This window comes from Parasteatoda tepidariorum, chromosome 5 (genome assembly GCF_043381705.1).
Source record: "Parasteatoda tepidariorum isolate YZ-2023 chromosome 5, CAS_Ptep_4.0, whole genome shotgun sequence".
NCBI classification, from domain to species: domain Eukaryota; kingdom Metazoa; phylum Arthropoda; class Arachnida; order Araneae; family Theridiidae; genus Parasteatoda; species Parasteatoda tepidariorum.
Genome location: NC_092208.1, coordinates 818,714 through 843,110, shown reverse-complemented (window position 1 = coordinate 843,110; position 24,397 = coordinate 818,714). Strand labels below are relative to the sequence as shown.

Here is a 24,397-nt window from a genome sequence, read left to right as displayed (position 1 = left end):
TTCTTTCAACCAGGGTCCTGCATTTATGAATGTTTGCAAATAGGGTCCGGTGATTGCAAAAAACTTTTACAAGGAGTCTTTAAATTATAAATAGATACAAGATTATGCTTAACACTGTAAAATTATAATAAAAAAAGTAAACTTTTCAAAAATAAACAGCAATTGCTGCTTCTAAATTAGAGGTGCAACATACAAATATTTGGCATTCAGCCTACACTGATGAACGCAGAATATTCATTTCGGACGAATAATGGAAGAATCGTCTGCCGAAGACAAAACTTAATTCGTTTACATCCATCTTTCTTGTTTTCTGCCCTGGAAAGGGTTTATTCGATTAACAAAATAATAATGAAGATAAACAAATTTGTGAAGGGTCCGATTAAAAGAAAAATCATTTTGTGAAGGGTCCGTTTTTAAGTTAAAATATTTTGTGAAGGGTCCGTTTTTATGAAAAGATATTTTGTGAAGGGTCCGTTTTTATGAAAAGATATTTTGTGAAGGGTCCGTTAACGGACCCAAATTTCTTCTAAACAGACCCCTGAGTTAATAAACAGTTTTTCTTACAGTTAACCGTTTGAATACGATCTTGTTTATAGTTATTTCACTGTTTTGTTTGAATAGGGTAAAATAACAATTCAATAAATTGTCATATAACCGTTTTTTTTCATGTTAACAGAGGTTCCATCTCAACCAATGGACGTGAAAGTAAAAGAAGTGTGGAGTCGTACCGCAAGCATCGTTTGGTCAGCCCCTTACTCTGGAAACAGTGCCATCACCAAATATATTATCCAGTACTGGAGAGACAGAGGTATAATATTTTATTTTCTACAATTTTTCACTCATTCACTCATTTCGCCTTTTGGTACATTATTAGATTTTAGTAGAATGTTTGCGAGTTTGACAGGAAAAAAATTTTCCTTCATCGGCAAGATTTTTAAATTATAACATTTCAAAACTCAAATCAGGGTGATAAAAGAAAAGTTAAACAAAATTCAAAACCAAATATTTTTTATTTTCTTATATCATTTTAAAGATTTTATGCTTCTTTGGTACCAAAATTTCTTTAAAAACTACTAAAGATGGACATTCCAACATGTTTGTGATACATGTCTAAGCTCACAGTGCTAAAAGCACCCAATAGAGATGCAAGGAATATTCATTTTCTTGACTTTTTTTCAATACCAGAATGGCCATCGTATTCCCCAGACGCGAATTCAATAATTTTTTCCTCTTGATCCTTCTTTTATTGGAGTTGGTAACGCTAAATCTCTCAAGATTATATTGAAGAAGCAGAGAATTATAATAATTCTACTGCAAGGAATGTAATAAAATATAGATAAGTGAGTTTCATGACGATCGGTGGCAGAGCGGTAGCGCTTCGCGCTGTTGTGCCTCAGGTCCCTGGCTCGATCCTCGGACCGGGTAAGGTTGACTCAGCCTTTCATCCCTTCAGTGGGTCGATAAATGAGTACCAAGCATGCTTGGGAACTAAACACTGGGGGGTCCGCGTTCGGCTGACCACCTGACCGGAACATCTGCTCCTGCACCCCAAAGCCCAAGGTCAAGAAAACTGAAATGGGCACAGTAGGCCTTGGCCCTCTATGGGCTGTCACGCCGCTGAGTTTAGAGTTTTAGAGTTTCATATCATTGCAGTAATTTTTGTGACTCATTTAATGACAAAAAATGGTCCCTTTCAAGTTTTATAAGCGTGGTACGAGTAGTTAGTATAAGTACAAATAAGTGTAGTATACATAAGTTGTTTTAAATTTCGGTAACGTTCGTTTATTAAATAATATCTTTTGTATACGCCTCCCTAAAGTTTTTTTTTGTCACCCTGTTTTGGCAAAAATAAAATTTCTTTCTTTGGTGAAAAATTTAATCCGTATTTTTAAAGCTGAGAGAAAGATTTAAGTAATGAGTAATATTAAATTTCAAAAATTCGCTGTTACCAATGAAAAGTATGACAAACAATGAATGTATGAAAATTGGTTATTTTATTAAAGTTGATATTATAGTCTATAGTAGTAGACTATGCCAGCGCCATCAATACAGTTTCTCATGGCAAAATTTGCAAGCACGAAAAATTCGCACTTTTTTTAAATATCTTGTTAACTATGAAGAAATGTATGTTGAAAAAAATTAACAGATGAAAGTATATGTAATAACAAAACAAAATGTAATAAGAGAATACTTTAATTTTTTTTTGAAGGGGGGGGGGCAGTTTGTTAGAGGGTTGCACCCCCTTTTATGTTATTCTGCCGGCGCCATTGCATGAACCTCCATCACCCTAATGTAGAAATTCGGACTGATTTATGATGGGCCAACAAAAAAACAGCCAAATTGTTTTGATGGTATATTCCACAGCGTCCTGAATGAACAAGAACTGTTATTAAACCCTCGTGAAAATGCATTGTTATGCCATTATGCACCCTCATCTATCATCCCGATGTAGGAATTCCGACTGATGGACGAACACCAAATTGTTCTGTGATGGCATATTCTTGAGAACCAAACAAGTCATGGAAATGCATAGTTGGAACCATCAAAGATTGTTGGTCTATCAGAGGGGATCAAAAGGTACCTCAAGTTAGAATCAAGCAGGCTGCGTAGCCAAATCTTTGAAACAAAAATAAGCACTTTTTAAAAACTTTTCAAGCACTTTACAAAAATTTTCAAACACTCAAAAAATTCATACTCAATCAGTGATGGCAAAATGCTATGTAAAATAGGACAATTTTTTAAGGCTATAAGGGTCTGTTGACCTGATATTTTTAAACATTTTATTAATGTTAATTTATGTAAATGGCCTGTTGCCATCCCGATTTTTCTAGGTATATTTTTTGTATTTTATATATAAGGGTATGTTGACCTTTTTTTTTAATGTATTCCATTGTATTTGGCGTATGGTCCTATTGGCCTGGGCCGCTGTAAAACTTTCAAATATTCAATCAGTGATATCATTGAAAAACAAACACTTTTTATAAACAGTTTTAGCGTTAACAAAAACCCAAAAAGAAACAGACGTAAATCGAAGCAATCATTACTTTCCCAAATCATCGAGTGAATTCAACTTGACCCTGACCTTAGAACAAAAGTATCCTTACCCCCTACGTCAAAAAAAGTGTTAGAAGTAAAATAAAATAAACAATAATAAAATTAAAATAAATTAAAAAGATAAACATTTCATAAGGATCTGATATTCTCCATCCGAATTGGAGCACTCGGGTTTCGGTGTGCGCGCGTGCGCAAGTCATAACGTGGGTACGACATAAAGTCCGCGTGAATGATTACGTAGCAAACACCCCTATTTTCGTGAAATGCATGAGATCCACCAGATATCACTGAAGGGAAGAAAAAAAAATTATTCGGGAAAAAAAGCACTTTTAAAAAACGCCAGCTGAAAAATGCACCTTTAAAAGCTTTAAAAAACGAAATCCCCAAAAAAGCACTTTTAAGTACTTTTTACAAACGCAACGCACCCTGTCAAGTTAAGATGTATTATATAGTACTAGTGAATTGGTATTTAATATTTATAGTGGTAGTTACCCCACATTACTCCCCTTCCTGAATTACATCTGTGATAGAATTCGATGAATGGATACCACTAGTTGATTCATGCTGGTTATATATTTATATCATTTTCGCTCATTATATTTTGCTTATTTTTACCTTTCATTTTTTGTTCCATTTTCGCTCATTTTTTTTCTCTTCTTAATTTTTGTTTATTGACCCGGGAGACTTAATTCATTTTTTTTTCTTTGAGCAGTATATTTTTAAGCAAATCAACTGCTTAATGTGGACCATCCATCAATATTGGCAAGTTCTTATCACGTCCGGGTCACCAATGAGGGGATTCAATTATAGACAGTGTCAACTTTCATCTATCAAAAGGTACCTCGTGACGGAGTCAAGTTAACATGTCTTATATACTAGTGAACTGGCATTTAATATTTGTAGTGGTAGTTACGCCACAGACTCAGACTCTCGATGGTTGACCATGACGGTATTAAAGTAACATTTTCCATCATGAAGTTTGTAGGCATATCAAAAACCATATACGCATAATGGAAAATGTTGGATAATGGTAACCATCAAATGATCAGCAACGCTCAACCCCGTCCCGCCCCCTGTCGGGGGCATCCGGGGAGCAATTTTATTGATCAACTAAAAATACAAAAACAATTCCCAGTTTGAAAAACAAAGGGAAGATGAGTATTTACAATGAGGAATAGAAAGGGTGACTTGAATTCAAAATATAGATAGCAAAACAGATGAAAAGATGACTCCATCAACACAGTAACGAAGAATGTAAAAATGCAAGATATGTAAAAAGCAGATATTTGAACAGATGAAAAGTTAACTCGGTGTACAAAGTTGTTAATTTTAACAGATGGAAAGCTGATCCAATCCATGTATCAAACAAGTTTAAATGTGAAAGTAAGTACAGGTGAAATGTTAATTCCATACACAAAGTGTCCTATATTTAAATTATAAAACTCAGGGTAGGTGGAAAGGGAACTTTCTACCTTTACAACAAATCGAAAAGTTTGATGGGGTTTGGATAAGTCTGAATTTCAGTGCGTGATGTCAATGTTCTGAGTTCGTTATTATGACGTGTCTGGTGGCAAGCCAGCGCTAAAGTGGCTTTCGATGATTCGTTCTATGCCCTNACAAGAAAATCAAGTTTAAAAAATACAAAATTCTCATATTTATTTTTTAAAAATAATTACAATTCCTAAATTAACTTATATAAACAAAACCAATGATTAAATAACGCAATATATTTCATACCTAATTAAACGGGGGGGAACAATAAAATAAAAGGAAAACTTATTAATCTAAATATCTTAACTTATTAAACTTATTAATCTAAAACTTATCGAACCGAAACGATAGTTAAAAAAGGCACTAGCATAAATATTAAAACCCGGAACAAGGCAAGATCAACGGAATTTTTTAAAAAAAAACCTAATGATAAAATTTATGAATAAAAAGAATTTATTGAGTGCGAAATTTATCGTGAAAAGAAAAAAAAATCAAACGTAGTGGAATCAGAAAAACAAAACTGTTTTTCTGATTCCACTACGTTTATTTTTTTATTTTTTATTTTTTTCTGCCAAGTTTTTCGTAGGCCCCTGAATTTCGTAGGCCCTAGGCACATGCCTAGTGTGCCTATAGGTTAATTCGTCATGGAAATGCATAGTTGGAACCATCATAGACCATCAAAGATTGTTGGTCTATCAGACTTGAGGGGATCAAAAGGTATCTCAAGTTAGAATCGAGCAGGGTGCGTAGCCAAATCTTTGAATCAAAAATAAGCCCTTTTTAAAAACTTTTCTAGCACTTTACAAAGATTTTCAAACACTCAAAAAATTCATATTCAATCAGTGATATCATTGAAAAACAAACACTTTTTATAAACAGTTTTAGCGTTAACAAAAACCCAAAAAGAAACAGACGTAAATCGAAGCAATCATTACTTTACCAAATCATCGAGTGCATTCAACTTGACCCTGAACTCAGAACAAAAGTACCCGTACCCCCTACGTCAAAAAAGTGTTAGAAGTAAAATAAAATAAACAATAATAAAATTAAAATAAATTAAAAAGATTAACATTTCATAAGGATCTGATATTCTCCATCCGAATTGGAGCACTCGGGTTTCGGTTACAAGTGTGCGCGCATGCGCAAGTTATAACGTGGGTACGACATGAAGTCCGCGTGAATGATTACGTAGCAAACACCCCATTTTTCGTGAAATGCATGGGATCCACCAGATATCACTGAAGGGAAGAAAAAAAAATTATTCGGGAAAAAAAGCACTTTTTAAAAACGCCAGCTGAAAAATGCACCTTTAAAAAACGAAATCCCCAAAAAAGCACCTTTAAGTACTTTTTACAAACGCTACGCACCCTGTCAAGTTAAGATGTATTATATAGTACTAGTGAATTGGTATTTGATATTTATAGTGGTAGTCACCCCACATTACTCCCCTTCCTGAATTACATCCGTTATAGAATTCGATGAACCACCAGTTGATTCATGCTGGTTATATATTTATATCATTTTCGCTCATTATATTTTGTTTATTTTTACCTTTCATTTTTTGTTAATAGCATTTCGTTCATTTTTTTTTCTCTTCTTAATTTTTGTTTATTGACCCGGGAGAGTTTATTCAATTTTTTTTCTTTGAGCAGTATATTTTTAAGCAAATATACTGCTTAATGCGGACCATCCATCAATATTGGCAAGTTCTTATCACGTCCGGGTCACCAATGAGAGGATTCAATTGTAGACTGTGTCAACTTTCATCTATCAAAAGGTACCTCGTGACGGAGTCAAGTTAACATGTCTTATATACTAGTGAACTGGTATTTAATATTTATAGTAGTAGTTGCGGCACAGACTTCTCTCGATGGTTGACCATGACGGTATTAAAGTAACATTTTCCATCATGAAGTTTGTTGGCATATCAAAAACCATATACGCATAATGGAAAATGTTGGATAATGGTAACCATCAAATGATCAGCAACACTTAACCCCGTCCCGCCCCCTGTCGGGGGCATCCGGGGAGCAATTTTATTGATCAACTAAAAATACAAAAACAATTCCCAGTTTGAAAAACAAAGGGAAGATGAGTATTTACAATGAAGAATAGAAAGGGTGACTTGAATTCAAGATATAGATAGCAAAACAGATGAAAAGATGACTCCATCAACAAAGTATCGAAAAATGTAAAAATGCAAGAAATGTAAAAAGCAGATTTTTGAACAGATGAAAAGTTAACTCGGCGTACAAAGTCGTTAATTTTAACAGATGGAGAGCTGACCCAGTCCACGTATCAAAACAAGTTTAAATGTGAAAGTAAGTACAGGTGAAATGTTAATTCCATACACAAAGTGTCCTATATTTTAATTATAAAACTCAGGGTAGGTGGAAAATGAACTTTCCACCTTTATAACAAATTGAAAAGTTTGATAGGGTTTGGATAAGTCTTTGAATTTCAGTGCGTGATGTCATTGTTCTGAGAAGAAGAAAAAACAGTTTTAACATTTTCGTTATTATGACGTGTCTGGTGGCAAGCCAGCTCTAAAGTGGCTTTCGATGATTCGTTCTATGCCCTTTTGCAAAGCTGGTATCCTCCAGTGTTGTTTGAGGGAGCTATAGGTCAGGTTTACCGGGAAATTTGCTTTTCTTATGTTATCAAATAGAGGGCAGTGAATCAGTATATGTTCCAGGTCATCTGCAACTTTGCATAGGGGAGATTTATTGTGAAACTTGGATTGGTATGTACCCTGGGTGCCGTGGTTTGTGATAAATTGATTCAAGTAGAAATTTCCATAAATTTTACGGTAATTTAACCTTCGGGATTAGATGGTGGGTATGGTTTTGATCATCGTCCCACATATTTTGCCAAAGATTTATATTTCGTTTGAACATCGATAACTTTACTGAACTTTTTGGTCAAAGAGATCGGGTCTTTGGCAGGCCATCAAATGATGATGGACCATCTCACTGAAACCAACATGAACCATCAAGAAGGTTGACTTACTATTTTTTTTTTAAATATTTTAGGTGGCCCTCACAGACTTCTTGAGGATACTATTCCCAGTACACAGACTACAGTACTGCTGAAGAGTTTACAGCCTGGCACACCCTACGCAGTGACGGTACTGGGAGAGAATGAGATCGGTCAGGGACCACCCTCCGATGTACTCAACTTCATCACAGGAGAAGAAGGTACCCTTTTTGATATCCTCTGATGGGGTTTATTATTTTATTCACCAATCCTGAAACCCTGCTGCGGTTCCTAACCTTTCTCACGGGTCTGTTTAGAAAAACGGACCCTTCACAAAATATTTTAACTTAAAAACGGACCCCTTCACAAAATAATTTATCTCTTAATCGGACCCTTCACAAATTTGTTTATCTTCATTATTGTTTTGTTAATCGAATAAACCCTTCCCAGGGCAGAAAACAAGAAAGATGGATGTAAACGAACTAAGTTTTGACTTCAGCAGACGCTTCTTCCTTTATTCGTCTGAAATGAGTATTCCGCGTTCAGCTGTATAGGCTAAATACCAAATATTTGCATGTTGCATCTCTAATTGAATAGGAGCAATGGCTGTTTATTTTTTAAAATTTAATTTTTTTATTATAATTTTACAGTGTTGAGCATAATTTTGTATGTCTTTACAATTTATGCACTCCTTGAAAGAAGTTTCTTTTGCTATAACGGACCCTATTTGCATACATTCACAAAAGCAGGACCCGGGTTGAAAGAATATTACTTAACGTTTATTTTATATTCACACATTACAAGTCATTTTTTCACAATTTTACAAAAACGGACCTTTCACAAAATGTCTGGATAGACCCCTGTTTCTGGTTGCACAAGTTTTGTAAAACAAAACTTTGAGACTCACTAATATCAAAGATAAAAACAAAAACTTTAACCTTTTGCTTCCGGCTGGTACACTATGTGAACCAGAATGGCATAATCATGCTAAGCATTGTAGGCAAAAGGTTAATGGGAGGTATAATACTGTTTGACCATCACAAGAGAGTCAATATCTGGATTGCTAACTGGATATAGTCGGACCTCTATTTAACGAAGTCGCTGAATCCCGATAATAAGTTCGTTATGTGGAAAATTCGTTCAATAGAAAACCACCGTTTAAAACACTTAAACAACACAAAATATATTTTAAATTCAGAGACATGAGGCATAATTAAATTAGTAATGGATGCGCCTTTATCATGTGAACTAGTATCTACTCTTTATTATGTATGAAATTATAGCTGCATTTCTTATGAAAGTAATTTTAAACATACATTACCAAATGCGTTTTTAAATTTAAATGCTACTGATAAAATTTGTACTGAGTTTTTTGTTTGAAATTCTAAACAAAAAGGGATTTTACTGTTTCTCGAAAATAACTTTTAGAGAAAGCAGTAAAACATTACGTAAAGCATTACATTACGTTAGTATATTGTTAATAAAGTAAGAAGTATATTATAACGATTCTTTTTTTTTTCAAATGACGATTCTTACGTTTTGAAATGTCAGGTTTTAAAATGACGATACTTTTTTTTAAGCACAAATAATAAATCAGGTAGCAAATACACGTATACAAAAAATACTACTCAGGAGTGTCTCAAAACACGATGATCACGTTGTGAGCTAAATGGCTTTCAAATACACTGGAAATGGTAACCCGGTAGTATAGGCACTGAAGAGCTTACAGCGCGCCCTAGTGTAGGAAAAACCATCCATAAGAAGATTAAGTTGTAAGAACTCAAATATAATTTGTTTTCCTAATTACTCTTCAGACTTATTATGAAAGATGCATTTTTATCTCTCTCACTGCGGTCTCTAATGATATGTATTTAATAAATCTTTGTCCTGCTTTATATTTCCTTTGGTTATGATGCTTTCGATACTTTCTCCAGATTCTAATATTATTTGTAATTGTTTTTTTATTCTTAGATGCAATGTTTGACTTTGTAGGTATTAAGGGTTACCATTACAATGCATTTTGCATATACTGTAACAATTGATTTTATAACAAAAAATAGTTTCAATAGCTCAACATTTTCTTCGTTTGACTGAAAAAATCATAGCTTTTTACTGTTCTTATTAATACCAAAATTGTTATATTTTTGAGTGCACAATTCTTTTATATTTTTAAAAATAATATTACATTCTAACTATTTTTAGGAACTAATAAGTATTAAATTCAGACTTAACTTATGATTAAAGGAAATATTTTCTTTTTCTTTCATCACTATTTCTTTTAAAAGATTATATAGTAATACAACATAGGATGTAGTGTCCGTACCAAAGTGTGATAATTAAGAAGATGAACAGCACGAAAAAATTATTCGGACTGATGCGTGTAAATTTTAGATTTTGTCTTTTAAAAATGCAATCGTTAAAATTATGCAAAAAATTTTATACTTTACAATTCCAAATGTTTTCGACTTTTAGTAAATAAATTAACAAAAAATAATAAATAAATATTACAAATTTATTTTTGACACGGCACCATCTTTGGATAAAAGAAATTTATAATTGCGTGTAAGCGATTTTCGCTTACAAAGTTCATGAGATGAGATCTCGATTTTATGCGTGCGTCGAAGAAAACTTACTTTTCCGGTAAAATCCTAATAAATGTAATTATTGAAATGAGTTTTCAGTGTAAAATTCGAATGAATAAAAATTCCATTTCATTTTATTAGAACCGAGTGGACCACCCACCGATGTTTGGATCGAAGCGAAGAGTTCAAGTTCGATTCTCGTCACCTGGAAAGTAAGTAATACGATGCATTAGAATATCATTCTTCAATCAATGGAGAGATTTTGCATACCTCATAACTGCAATCGTTCAGTTATGATCGCGCAACGGGAAAAATTTGCGAAACCTTTCTCTTACTAAATAATCCCATAAATAGAATAAATTACGGCCCTGCGCATATAGCGTACTTTAATTTATAGATTATATTTAAGAAGTATGTTAGTAATATTTAGTGTTATACCCTTGGTGGCTTAGGATATTGAGTGATTCGTCTCCTAATGAAGTGACCACGTCCGAATCCTGGTGATGGTCAGTTCACTCGAATCATGTAGATGGTTTAGTTTTATAGAAAAACCTTTTGCAATAATTACTATCAGGAAAATAAACACATGATTTCAGACAACTTTAGTAACACTCATTTGGTGGCGTAGTACGCCCATGCTACAACCTTAACATTGATCATAAGACACACTAAAAAATTAAATTATGAAGTACGTGCACTTTTTATGATCTGTAAGCTCTCTGATGTCATCATTAAAATATTTGAGACAATAAAATGTCGGAATGTCAGCGACGAACACAGTGCTGAATCAAAAGTGCTGGTGAATCATTGGGTTAGAATCTTCTTGCCACCATGCAAACCGTAGGAAGCTTTCGTGGTTTTCCTCTCCATGAAAGATAAATGCAAGTTAGTAATGCAATCAAATTCTAGATGAAGGTTTGAGTTCATGATTACAAGTAAACGGATCTTAACAATAATAGCCAGGGGTCTGTTTAGAAGAAATCTGGGTCCGTTAACGGACCCTTCACAAAATATATTTTCATAAAAACAGATCCTTCACAAAATATTTTAACTTAAAAACGGACCCTTCACAAAATGATTTTTCTTTTAATCCGACCCTACACAAATTTGTTTATCTTCATTATTGTTTTGTTCATTGAATAAGCCCTTCCCAGGGCAGGAAATAAGAAATATGGATGTAAATGAATTAAGTTTTGTCTTCGCAGACGATTCTTCTATTATTCGTCCGAAATGAATATTCTGCGTTCAGCAGTATAGGCCAAATATTTGTATGTTGCATCTCTAATTTAGAAACAGCAATTGCTGTTTATTTTTGAAAATTTTATTTTTTTTTCATTATAATTTTACAGTGCCGAGCATAATCTTGTATCTATTTACAATTTAAAAACTCCTTGAAAAATTTTTTTTTCAATAACCGGACCCTGATTGAAAGAATGTGAGTTAATTTTTTCACAATATCACGAAAACCGGATATTCTGGACAGACCCCTGGCGTAAAATAGAGTTTGAACAATATTGTCGAATGGAGAGTGGCAACGTTAGAGGGAGATGAAGAGCCACATACACGCACACATAATATGTAACGTGCTAATCAAAATACTTTTTTATTCTTTCCCAATGTCAATAAAATGCATTCAGTAAAACTAAATCGCACACATGTCGAAACTTTAGGAGTCATTTTTCACCATCTCTGCCCTTTTTCTTGTTGAAAATGTTATTCTACCATTATTATAAAGATTTTTACACTGAGGATCATGTTTTGTTAAAAAACTACAAACGTTTTCATTTCAAGATTCTGTCACATAAAACCGGATAATTTTTTTTAATACTATTATTTAACCGTGCAACACTTAACTCAAAATTTTATTCCGCTCTCTGGAATGGTACGCTCATCGTCATCAACAAAATTGCAAAAACACTAGACTTTTGTCCCAATAAAATATAATTTTTTTAATTTTCTTCCTTCATTTTCTACCCGCGTATCAATTTTTAAGTAGTTTCCGAGAAAATTTATCTGCATACATATAATGATCATAGACTGTTAAGCAATTTACATATAATGATGATGTAGTATGATTACATATAACCATTTCAAATATTACTGATTCTGATTCTTATGTCGAAATAATGGCATCGAAACGTTTTGTTGTGGTTTAAATGCGTCAAAACGCATAATTTTGAAAATATATATGAAGAGAACGCAATAAAGACAAAAAGGATAAAAAAAAAATTTAAAAAATATTTAAAAAAAACGAAGAAAATTAATAAGTTTTATTAACTGCTCATAAGTTACAAGTATATAGAACTCATAAAATAAGTTAAAAAATATAGAGAAAACATGGAAAAAAAGATAGATTAACTAAAAGAGAAGAAGAGAAATTATTAAAATAAAACTATTTTTAAAAAAAACTTATCTTAAAGAATTATAATTATTATCTTTAGAAAAAAATAATAAATAATTTTTAATAATAAATAAAGGATTTATGATAAATAAAGGAATTTTTTTTTTATTATTTTTAAAAATAGAAATTTTAATAATTTCTCCTCTTCTCATATATATATACCTCTTTTCATAAATAACACTTTTAATATATATATATATATATATCAGGGCTCGAAAAACCGCCTGTCCTCGGCGGTCAAAATTCCCCGCGGACAACAAATTTCTCGAATCCAGCGTCCGCGCGGACGGCAATTTTCCCGTTAATGTTCGTGATACATTTTCAATTTTTGTTATCNTTGTGTGAGCAAGAGTTCTCTAGCATAGATATAATTAAAAGCCAACTGGAAATCTAGAGTCTTGCTTAAAACTTGAAACAACCAGTTATAAGCAAGAGGCATACAAAAAAGGCTCATTGATGTAACTATCTATATTTGTGTTTTTAGATGATTAAATAATATTCCATATTTAAAGCCGTTTATTTTAATTTAAAAATCAAATATGTATATATATATATAAGAAAATACTATAATATTAAATATAAAAATTTTAGTGACTCTTTAAAAACTGGGAAAGTTTGCAAATTGTAACTTTTTGCTCTTCCGTTTCAATAGGTTGCCGACCCCTGACTTATCTACATTCGTGAAAAAAAAACACTTTTAATATATATATATTAAAAGTGTTTTTTTTTTCACGAATGTAGATAAGTCAGGGGTCGGCAACCTATTGAAACGGAAGAGCAAAAAGTTACAATTTGCAAACTTTCCCAGTTTTTAAAGAGTCACTAAAATTTTTATATTTAATATTATAGTATTTTCTTATATATATATATACATATTTGATTTTTAAATTAAAATAAACGGCTTTAAATATGGAATATTATTTAATCATCTAAAAACACAAATATAGATAGTTACATCAATGAGCCTTTTTTGTATGCCTCTTGCTTATAACTGGTTGTTTCAAGTTTTAAGCAAGACTCTAGATTTCCAGTTGGCTTTTAATTATATCTATGCTAGAGAACTCTTGCTCACACAAATATGTCTACCCAAAGATCGTCAGCACTTCACCTCACTGTAGCGTTTTGGAAGACTTTTGGGCCTCTACTAGCAAAATTTCTTGTAGAGCTGTCCACTATGCGTACATGCATTTCTGGACCTCCAACTCATCCAGCTCTTGCTCTTGAGTTCTGTGAATTTGCCAGCGTTGAAACAACAAGCGAAGAGACACATGATTTTCATGTTTTTGTTTTGTTTCAATCATTTACCTATTTTTTGAAGTGAAACTTCTAATGCGTCCTCCAACAAGGTTGCGTTAAACGTTTAACGCAACGATAAACAAAACAGAACATTAATAACAAGAAAAAGTCGTTTGGTTGCCTAGCAACCAGCTAGAGTTGCAGTTATTACATCAGCAGACAATTTAAAACAATTATTCAAACTATATGTTTATTGCCACTATCCACTGCAGGTTCACAAGCTCAGGCAGACGGTGAAGAAATTGATCATTGTGAGCGGCCTGTGATCCTTGCAGGAGATTTTAATGTGAATTTCTCGTTACCTGAAGCTGAAATATTATTAAAGACAAATTTGGAATGGAAATGATAAATGGTGGGAATGATCCAACAGGGTGAACTACCATTGATGCAGTTTTTGCAAGAAATATTGAAAAAATAGAACTCGAACATTTCGTATCTTACTTTAGTTATCATAATCCCATTGTAAATTGTTATAGATTTGGATATTTCTCCATTCGAAAATGATAATTAAAAGATGCGATCAATTGTGAATTCTAAAAAACTAAACTAAACTCAGCGGTGCGACAGCCCTTAAAGGCCAAGGCCTTCTGTGTCCATCTCAGTTTTCTTGACCTTGGGCTCTGGGGTGCAGAAGCAGATGTTCCGGTCAGGTGGTCAGCCGAATGCGGAATCCCCAGTGTTTAGTTCCCGAGCATGCTTGGTACTCATTTATCGACCCACTGAAGGGATGAAAGGCTGAGTCAACCTTGCTCGGTCCGACGATCGAACCAGGGACCTGTGGCACGACAGCGCGAAGCGCTACCGCTCAGCCACCGGGCGTCATAAATATATTATGTGCATTATATTTATGATCAGTATCAGTGAATTGTAAGCAATGCTAATAAAGTTTATCTTAAAGAAACAATATGATTTCACTAAAAATAAATTTCTACCCCTTCCTATTTTCATTTCCACATTACGAAGTTTAACTTCTCCCGCGGTGAGGGACTCCACGCACTAATTTATTTTTCTATCTTTAGCTATCTTCTGATATTACACTAACAATAAAAAAAATTGGGCAAAAACTTTGATCTTAATTATGATTTAATTTCAGCCTCCTCCGAGAGAATTGTGGAACGGTGAGCTGAAGGGTTATTTTGTTGGATACAAGGTGGACGCCTCCTCCCACCCCTACTCTTTCAAGACAGTGGACAATGTGGCCAATGACAGCCAGGAATACATTCTCACTAATCTCATCAAGTCCACCAAATACAACATTGTGGTGAAGGCTTATAACAGTGCCGGTACAGGACCCCCCTCACAAGACCTCGTAGCAAAGACATTAGATGGTGGTAAGTCAATAACCTTGTCAAAATTCTTGATTCTCCCATCACAACATTTTTGATGGTTTATGTTCATTTAAGTGCGATTTCAAACATCAACCAGCATTTTCCACTACGTGTTCATGGTTTTTGATATGCCAACAAACTTCCATCATTCCATCATGGTTGTTGTTATTGTTGTTGTTAATTTACGTCACACTAGAGCTGCACAATGGGTTATGGGCGACGGTCTGGGAAACATCCCGGAGGATGATCCGAAGACATGCCATCACACCAGACCTTATGATGTATCTAAAATGCCTAACCCAGAAAGGAGAAATTATATTTCTTCCTTACAGCGCACGAGGAAGATTTTATTGCATATCAACCCCTGAAGCTCATACAATAAATCATGTGTATCTTTTNGTGATGCTTGACTTCGGTGATCTGCTGGGAACCGTGTCTTAACGATCAATCCACTGCGTGACTTCCATGATGGAAAATGCTACTTTAATAAATGCTTTCATACTATAAAGTCAACCATCAAAAGAAATTTGACTCTCAATAATCAACAATCCGTGATGGTACATGACGGTTTCAAGTATACGTGGGCCGGGATAGCCTAGTCCAGGGATGGCGAACCAATGGCACGCGTGCCATAAATGGCGCGCGGCACAATATTTTGAGCACGCAACCCATCACAAAGTTCACTATGAAGAATATAAACAATTAAATTATAATTCACAGTAAACAAACAAAAAAATAAACAATTTTTAACCAAATAATTAACAAATAATGCCAGAAAACAATTAATAAACATGAAAAACAAGCTAACAATAAATAACTAGCAAAAAAAATCAAAAGTCCTGCTTGAACTAACATCTTACAACCTAATATAAGTTATTTGTCATCTAATCTGCAACAACAGAAGTCACACTGATGTTACTTTAAGTTGAATTAAGCATGCAACTGAGACATTGCAAAATGTATTATTTTTCGTAGTAAATAAAGAGTTTTGAGTTGATAGTATTTAGCATTATTATTTTCCCAATAATCAAAATTATCTGACGGCACGTCTATGGCTTCATAACACAATTTTTTAGAAAAAATGGCACGCTAGTGCATAAAGGTTCGCCACCCATGGCCTAGTCGGTAGGGCGCTGGAGGCCCATGTCCGAGAGTTCGTGGGTTCGAACCCCGCCTTTCCGAAGACTCCCCGTGTAGTAAATGGTGACTGATGCTCGTTAACTCTGTCGGGTCGCCAAAAGTCCTCCCATAACAAATCAATACCTCTTGGGGGTACTGGATTTGGAGATTGATCGTTCTCTGATTCAGGTCAAAATGACGATCTGTGGATGAATGAACGGGGGTGAAACGGGTGTGACGTATCGTGTGGCAGAAGTCGAATTTTTGGCAATAGAGGGCGCCTCTGAAAAACAAGAAACGTACACTCTGCCTTAAATTTGCTCGGTTTCACCAAGCAGGTTTGCCCGTGTGGCATTAGAAACAACAACAACAATCAAGTATACGTTTCCATGATGGTTTAATGGGAATTCTTGTTAATTCTCAGGAATATACTAATTTTTAATGTTCGACCATCATAAATCAGTCCCTACATTGGGATGGTGGTTGTTCTATCTCGTTCCAACATTTGATTTCTAAGATGCTATGATGGAAATCTTTGAGCATGAACAAACCATCAAAACAAGTTGCTATTCTTATGTTGGACCATCATAAAATCATTCCTACATTTGGGGTGATGGTTACTTATGTAGTTCATCATCAAAAAATAGTATGGTTCGTGATGGATGGTTACCATCAGGATTATGTTGCTCCATCGATGGAAAACCATCAAAAATTTTGACTTGCGTACAGTGCGCGAAGTAAAAACGAACCAACTTGAATAACTTTTGATCTAATGATCTGATTTTCACGTTCTAGGATTCAATTTTAATGGTTACAAAGGGTGACTTTAATTATGCTAATTATTAAGTGCAGACGATATTTTATGTTACGAAATCAGACACTAAAACGTAGTTTCTTTGAATAAACATGCCTTTTTTTTCAATGTATTCGGGTTTCTGACCCCAAAGACAGGTGCAATCTGGGAAATAAGGTCTCAATACTTCGATCAGGCGGGCGGTCTAAAGTTGGGACCCTTTAACGTTAATTTTACTTTTTGCGTATCTCGAGAACTTTTTAAGCGAGTTGAAGATTTTTTGCACACAATTATAAAATTCGTTTATCCATGTAGGCAATAACTCTTAGTTAATATTTATAATTTTATTTAATAATGATCGAAAAAATTTTGAATTGTAAGGTATAATTTTTTTTTACATTATTTTGAAGAATAAAATTCTGTATAACAAAATTCAAAATTTTTGCGAAAAAGGTTGAAAAGTTCCTGAGAAATCGGATTTTAAATATCTGACTTTTTTGAAATTCAATTTCTCATTTATTTTTCTACCGATTTTGTATCTTGCCATATAAAATTACGTACTTTAGAATGATGCAAAAAAAAAAATTTATATCTTACAATTCAAAATTTTTTTTCTTCTGTTTTTAAATGAAGTCATAAAAAATTATTAATATTTACTGAAATGTATCTTTTTTGCATGGAATTATCTTTGAACAAACAAATTTTATAATGTATTGGGACCCTGTTTCCCAGATTGCGGCCTATATTTTGGGGGTCAGAAATCCGAATCCGTTGAAAAAATGGTATGCTGATTCAAATTAAGTTAAAAAACCAAACACAAAAACGTACTTTAACTATTATCTGTACTGATTAATTGGCATATTTAAGGTCACCCTCTCGAATTAACAACTAGAACATGAAGATCCAGTTATTAAATCAAAAGTTATTCAGGGTGTACCATTTCTTTTTAGTACATGTCTTGCTCATATTTTAATGGTCAGCATCAAAAATGAATTACAATTTAGACCATTAAAGATCTTTTACAATTAAAAATAGACATTAACAAGTAACAGGACGTACAATTTTGCGCAATTTAATTTTTTTTGCAACCTCGTTTAAACTCTTTTTTAAGCTTAAGAGATAAACCTTTTTTGAAGCTTAAGACATCATGGCTGAAATATGGTTCACACTCTTACTTTATATATGACAAGAAATTAACTTTAAANGATCATTAGATCAAAAGTTATTCAGGGTGCTCCGTTTTTTTTTTATTTTGAGCACTGCACAACAAAACAAGTTTTAAAAGCGCTTTTATTACTTTATAAGAAATGTAATGTAAAATGTCCCCTGTGTCTCATCAAAATCCGTCTGCGAAAAAATACTGAAATCTTTCCATCGGAAAAGGCTGCTTTCGATCAATATGTTTCGAAAATGCGATTCAGGGGGTGGTTGATTCATTTAAACTGCAAACGATCGATAACAGGCAGAGGAAGAAAAACCCTCTTGGTTGAAAAAGCTTCACGTGAGCTTTTGTTATTAATCCTGGGCATTATATTTCGGCCTTTATTTTTTCCTACTATTAGTAAAATACTTTTTTATTCATCCACATTTTTGTAGTGGTGTTAATACAGTTTCAAATAATTAATTCATTCATTAAATAAGAATGAGCGAAAAACTCTGTTTAAAGACAACATTAGTGATAATTTCTTACATATGAGCAATTCTACAAATAAACGCCAATTAGGCGGCCAAAAGAAGAAAAAAAATTTCACACTATTTCTACATGAATTTTCTCCTTTTTTTTTACACCCTAAAAAAGCAAGAAAAAATCGTGAACATGAAATTTTTTCTTTGTGACATACTCAGATAAATCTGAGCCATTTATTCAGATAAAACGATTTTTACATAAATAAAATATTGTTGTAATGTCTCTCTAAAATGTATTTACAGAGATTTCATACTATAAGATTATATAAAACATTATATAATCTAATATGTTATTATTATATTACAGATTATATTATATATGTTTTAGTACAAAAAAATAAAAAAAATTAATCAAAGTTCGTAAATTGAAAAAAATCGGGAAAAATTTAAAATTGGTATTTTGTCATTTAAAGTATGTCACAAAGAAAAAATTTCATGTTCATTATTTTTTCTTGCTTTTTTAGGGTGTAAAAAAGAAGAAATTTCATGTAGAAATAGCGTGCCCCCCCCNCCCCCCCCCCCCGAAAAAAATTCATTTTTGTTTGGCCGCCTAATTTGCGTTTATTTGTAGAATTGCTCATATAACTGTATTTAAACAAAAAAATAGTTCATAGCGCATGTTTAATTATTTTATATTCACTGTGTCAGATTAATTCAATAAAGAACATGACGCGGTATCACGTGTGGTCCACGTCACTAGATTTATACTGTTATAGTTATCTGATACCACGCCCCCTTTTTTTTTCAATTCCTGCAATTAGTTCACACTCTCCCTATATATATATATATATGTATATTTCTTGTTCAAATCAATCCTTCATAAAATACATTTTATTCTTCCATTCAACTACATTTTTTTAAACTTGTAGTGGTTTGATGTTAATACAGGTTTTTCAAATATTAATTCATCAATTCAATTTAATTAATTAATTTTCGTTATGTATATATACACCGAAGAGTCATTACATTATGACCACCCTCCATCTGTAACAATGGGCTCGCCCAGGTTTCCATGGTTTCTCGCCCAGGAACAATGTTTTCATGGAGCACATTAGGACCCATAATCCTCATAGAACAATCCCTGACGTTTGTAAGCTACTTGAACATAGTTCACCCTTTCATGGCAACAGTTTTTCCTGCGGGGGATGGTGTTTACCAACAGGATAATGCACCATGTCATAAGGGTCGAATCGTCGAGGAACATTCCAGTGACTTTCAAGTCCAAATTCACCTGACCTTAATCCAATGGAGCGTTTGTGTTCCTACTTGGAAAACCAAATTCGTGCTGCTACGCTACCCCCTCGCAATGTCAGGGAATTGCAGGACCAGTTGGTGAGCGCTTGGTACCAGATACCTCAGACTACCTATCAGCACCTTGTGGAATCAATGCCACGGCGGATACAGTTTTGAGGGCTAAAGGTGGTCCTACATGTTATTAGCAGGGTGGTCATAATGTAATGGCTCTTCGGTGCATATATATATATAGGAGAAAAAATTTTAATTATTTAATAAAAAGTAACTGAAATAAAAAAAAATTCTGTTGATCTAAGTAGGAATTGACTTTAAAAAAGAATTATTTTATATTGCTTGTTTATTTATTTACTTTGAAATTGTAAACATTGTAGCAGAACCGATTAAACCGTATAGAATAATCGAACAGTTAAATAAGCTCAAAAAAATATTATTATTAAACTCAATCAGTTTCTTTTACTTGTAAAATAGTTAAGAATTTTTGTGACTTCGTTTATTTTTTGTTCGCGTGTTTAAAAGGATGTTCATTTTATCCATTAATTACTGTAAGATAATTATAAGGTATTATCATTTATTGTTAAATTTTGTCTTATGATACAAAATAAAATTTCTGAAAAAACTCCTGATCGTTTGGAGCTTTTTTTCTCCTTTTGAAAAGTACAAAAACTACTTAGAAAATTGCTTGAAACTTTCAGATATTCAAATCAAATTTTTTTTATTAGTTCCAAGTACGATTCACTACATAAATATGAAAAAACTTTTTTAAAAACTTTCAGTGCATGCGCAGTATAAAAGAACTAACTTAAATACTCATAACTTGAGCAGTTTTTAACAATTTTTTTTTATTAATCTTAAATGGCTCTAGAAATTATGTTTGATTCCACTGAATATCTATGAAGTTATAATGAAAAAACGTAAAACGAAAAAATTTATTTTTATAAGCATGTCCTTATCTCCATAAATATTTACTCCAAAAGTATTTAATAAAATTAATTTTATTATTTAAAAATTACTAACTTTCATGCAGGTTTAAAAAAAAAAACTTAAGTAATCGATACAAGCTTATTGCTTGATTTTCTGGCATAGGGTGTTTGAAAATGCCTTTTTTCTTTCGTGAAGCATTGTAGATCTCTCAAAAATCTGAAAGCTTTAAGTTTTATTACTATTTATGAAAAATCACTAGAACTAAACACCTCTAAATTTGCAAATTAATCCTTTAAGTATTTCTTGAGAAATTTTAAAAAATATCAAAAACTGAACTATATATATTCACAATAAATAAATGGAGAGAAAAAAAAAGAAAATTAAGAAAATTTTATTTACTGCGCATAAGATGCAAGTATAATATAGAACTCATAAAATAAGTTCAAAGAAAACATGGAAAAAATTACAGAATATTAAAGGAGAAGAAGAAAAATATTGAGAAAAAAATAAAATAACGTATTTTTTTAAAAAAGTTCATTTTTTTAAAAAAATTTTCTAATAAAAACAGTAATAATATTAAGATTTATTAGAGACAAGAAGGAAATTATTAAAATTAAATTAAATAACATAATTTTAATTATATTATTTCATTTAATTTTAATAATTCTCTTCTTCTTTTTCTATTATTCTGTAATTTTTTCCATGTTTTTTCTACATTTTGAAGTAATATAAAATTCCGTACTTTTAAGGGCACCACGCCAGTTGTTACATTGACTGAAAATTTTGTGGTGTTATACAAAAGTGAAAATAAAAGTTCATTCTTAGGATTGAAATCAAAGAATAATAAAAACTACAAATTTCTTTTCTTTCCAAAGTGATCTATTTTTCTAGAGGAACTACAGAAAGTAAATATTTAAATGGCCCCTAAAAATATGATTTGTCTAGAGTACACACGAAGTCTTATATTTTCTCTAAATGCAGTGCTCTAAATTTATCTCATTTCAAACAAATATTAATTACTAACTTTATTTAGTTTTGAAACTGATGAATCGAATTTCGTGACAGGAGTTCAGGACCAAAAATTTATGACGTTTTTAATTCAATTAAAATTTTTAAAGAAATTATTAAACCTGAATATAAGAAATAAATAGCCATCTGAAATGGATCACTCATTTCACGTTGTATACAAAAATAAATTTTAACACTTTATTTTAAAGCCAACCATGAAATAAACCTAGGGATAATTTATTATTCTTTTATCATTATATTAAGAGTTTTATTAAGAATATTTTTTATAATTATTTTTTTTAAAAATTAAATCTACTTGAAAAAAAAAGATTTAATCTTTGTAATATAAACTTTTTGATAAGTTTTTAAATGAATTTGCTGAAAACATCAAGTTTTAAAAATCGAATAATTCATTTAATATTTATACAAAACGATAAGCTTCTTTTCGAATTAATTGCAATAAACTGTAATCAAATTCACTGTAGTAGTATTCTCAAATTTTGTTTAAATTAAATTCAATCAAATTTATTTTAAAACCATCAACACCATAAAATACACTAGGTGGTATTTTTTTATTTTTTTTATCATTATCTAAAGCAGTGATTCTCAACCACTGTGCCGCGGCACTTTTGTGTGCCGCCAAATTCTTAAAATGTGCCGCCAAATATTAGAAATGATACANATATATATAATATATACACTTTTCTTTACATATACTTTTATAATTTTTCCACGCTTTAACCGCGTGAACATCTTTATCGGTGATTGTCTTGTCTCTGACAATCTTAAAATAAGAAGGAAGAGTTTAAATTGTCTTTGACAAAAAATGTTGAAATAAGTAGAAACTTAATGACAATTAAAGTAATTAATTAACAAAAGAAAGCAAGCTAAATATTAACTTTCCAACGGAAATAAAAGCTAATCATTAAAGTAAGCTATGCAATTTATTATTCTAAAAACAAATTAACAAAGGATAACTGACAAAAAATAAGCTAACAATTAATAATTAGCAATAAAACTAATTAACAAGAAATCACCAAAAAATAAAAATTAATGTAAAAAACTATCAGTTAATAACAATGGAAAACAAGCTAACAATTAATTACTAGCAAAAAAAAAGAAATAACTGTTTACTAACAAATCAAAAATCAGTCGAAAGAAATAATTAATCCCATAATAAACGTGCTTTTGTAGTACATATTATTTTATTTCACATTCAAAATTAGTAACACGAACTATTTAACACAGTGTATTATAGTTAAAGAAACAACTTTTGAACTATTTTTTTACATTGTGTGCCGTCAAATTTCGAAATCGTTAAAAGTATGCCGCCGCAAAAAAAAGGTTTAGAATCACTGATCTAAAGTATATAAGGGATATTTTTATATACAATACTTTGCTTTTTAATAATAGCTTTATTTTTAAAAATTAACCCTACTCTAAAAAAAACGATTCAATCTTTGTAATTTAAACTTTTTGATAAGTTTTTTAATGAATTTTCTGAAAACATCAAGTTTTGAAAATCTCATAATTCATTTAATATTTATACAAAACGATAAGCTTCTTTTCTTATTAACTACAATAAACTGTAATCAAATTCACTGTAATATTATTCGTATAATTTTATGTAAATCAAATTCATCATTATGCCTAGAAGAATATTTTTAATAACTAATTTTCGACTTACTCATTGATGGAAGAAACTACAAAATAATTCGAAATTGTTTATATAAAATGAAAAAAAATCTTATCTTTATTACGGAAATACGTTTACTATTATTTAAGCATCAGTCTTATGCGGCGAACTCAAAAATCAAATATTATACGAAATTGTTTTTTTATGACAAGGACTTAAAACTAAATAGAAAAGTAATAGTTAACGCCCGAACAAACCAGTTACAAGCACAAAGAACATTTTTGTTTATGCGTCACGTGTCAGCCATGTTTCCTTTGACCTCTTAAAAGCAGCTGTTTCTAGGAACAGATGTCATTTTAGGGCGCGGTTTCATTACGTCACTGCCTACGTCAGAGGAAATGATGTTTATTTAATTTAATTTTTATTTCCTATTGCAGTACCATCTAGCGTTACAGAATCGTAGTTTTTGTTTCGATTTCTTAAACCGAAACCAATACAGAATTCGGGATATTTGTATTTTATTTGATGTCTTATGAATTTCATATTTTACACAAAAGAAAATTAAAAGAATTATGTATGTTTGAAAAATAATGTATCATATATTTGAAGCATAATATTATATTAATTACTTGATACATTGGGAACATAATAACGATCAATTTTAGTAATGATAATATGTTTTTCAATAAAACAAATCATTTATTAAAAAAGATTTAGTAAAAATAAAATAAAAAGGACATTTTTTATCTCATATATTTCTTAAAAGAATGAAATTTTCAGCAGAAATTTAAATTTTAATTGTAGGTTTAGATAAAAAAAAAACGTTTTAAGTTCTTTTATATTGATTTTAAT

The 24,397-nt window shown here is 31.8% G+C and overlaps 1 protein-coding gene across 1 annotated transcript in view; it reads left to right on the top strand.

Moving 5' to 3' along the window:
• The window catches only part of LOC107452020 (cell adhesion molecule Dscam1-like), a 140,555-nt gene extending 116,547 nt beyond the window's left edge, over nt 1–24,008 (top strand). The window contains exons 20-24 of the mRNA XM_071180863.1: nt 677–808; nt 7,578–7,742; nt 10,245–10,315; nt 14,894–15,131; nt 23,983–24,008. Coding sequence (XP_071036964.1) covers nt 677–808; nt 7,578–7,742; nt 10,245–10,315; nt 14,894–15,131; nt 23,983–24,008 — 632 coding nt within the window. The remainder of the gene's footprint in view (nt 1–676; nt 809–7,577; nt 7,743–10,244; nt 10,316–14,893; nt 15,132–23,982) is intronic.
• Nucleotides 24,009–24,397: the final 389 nt, after the last annotated feature.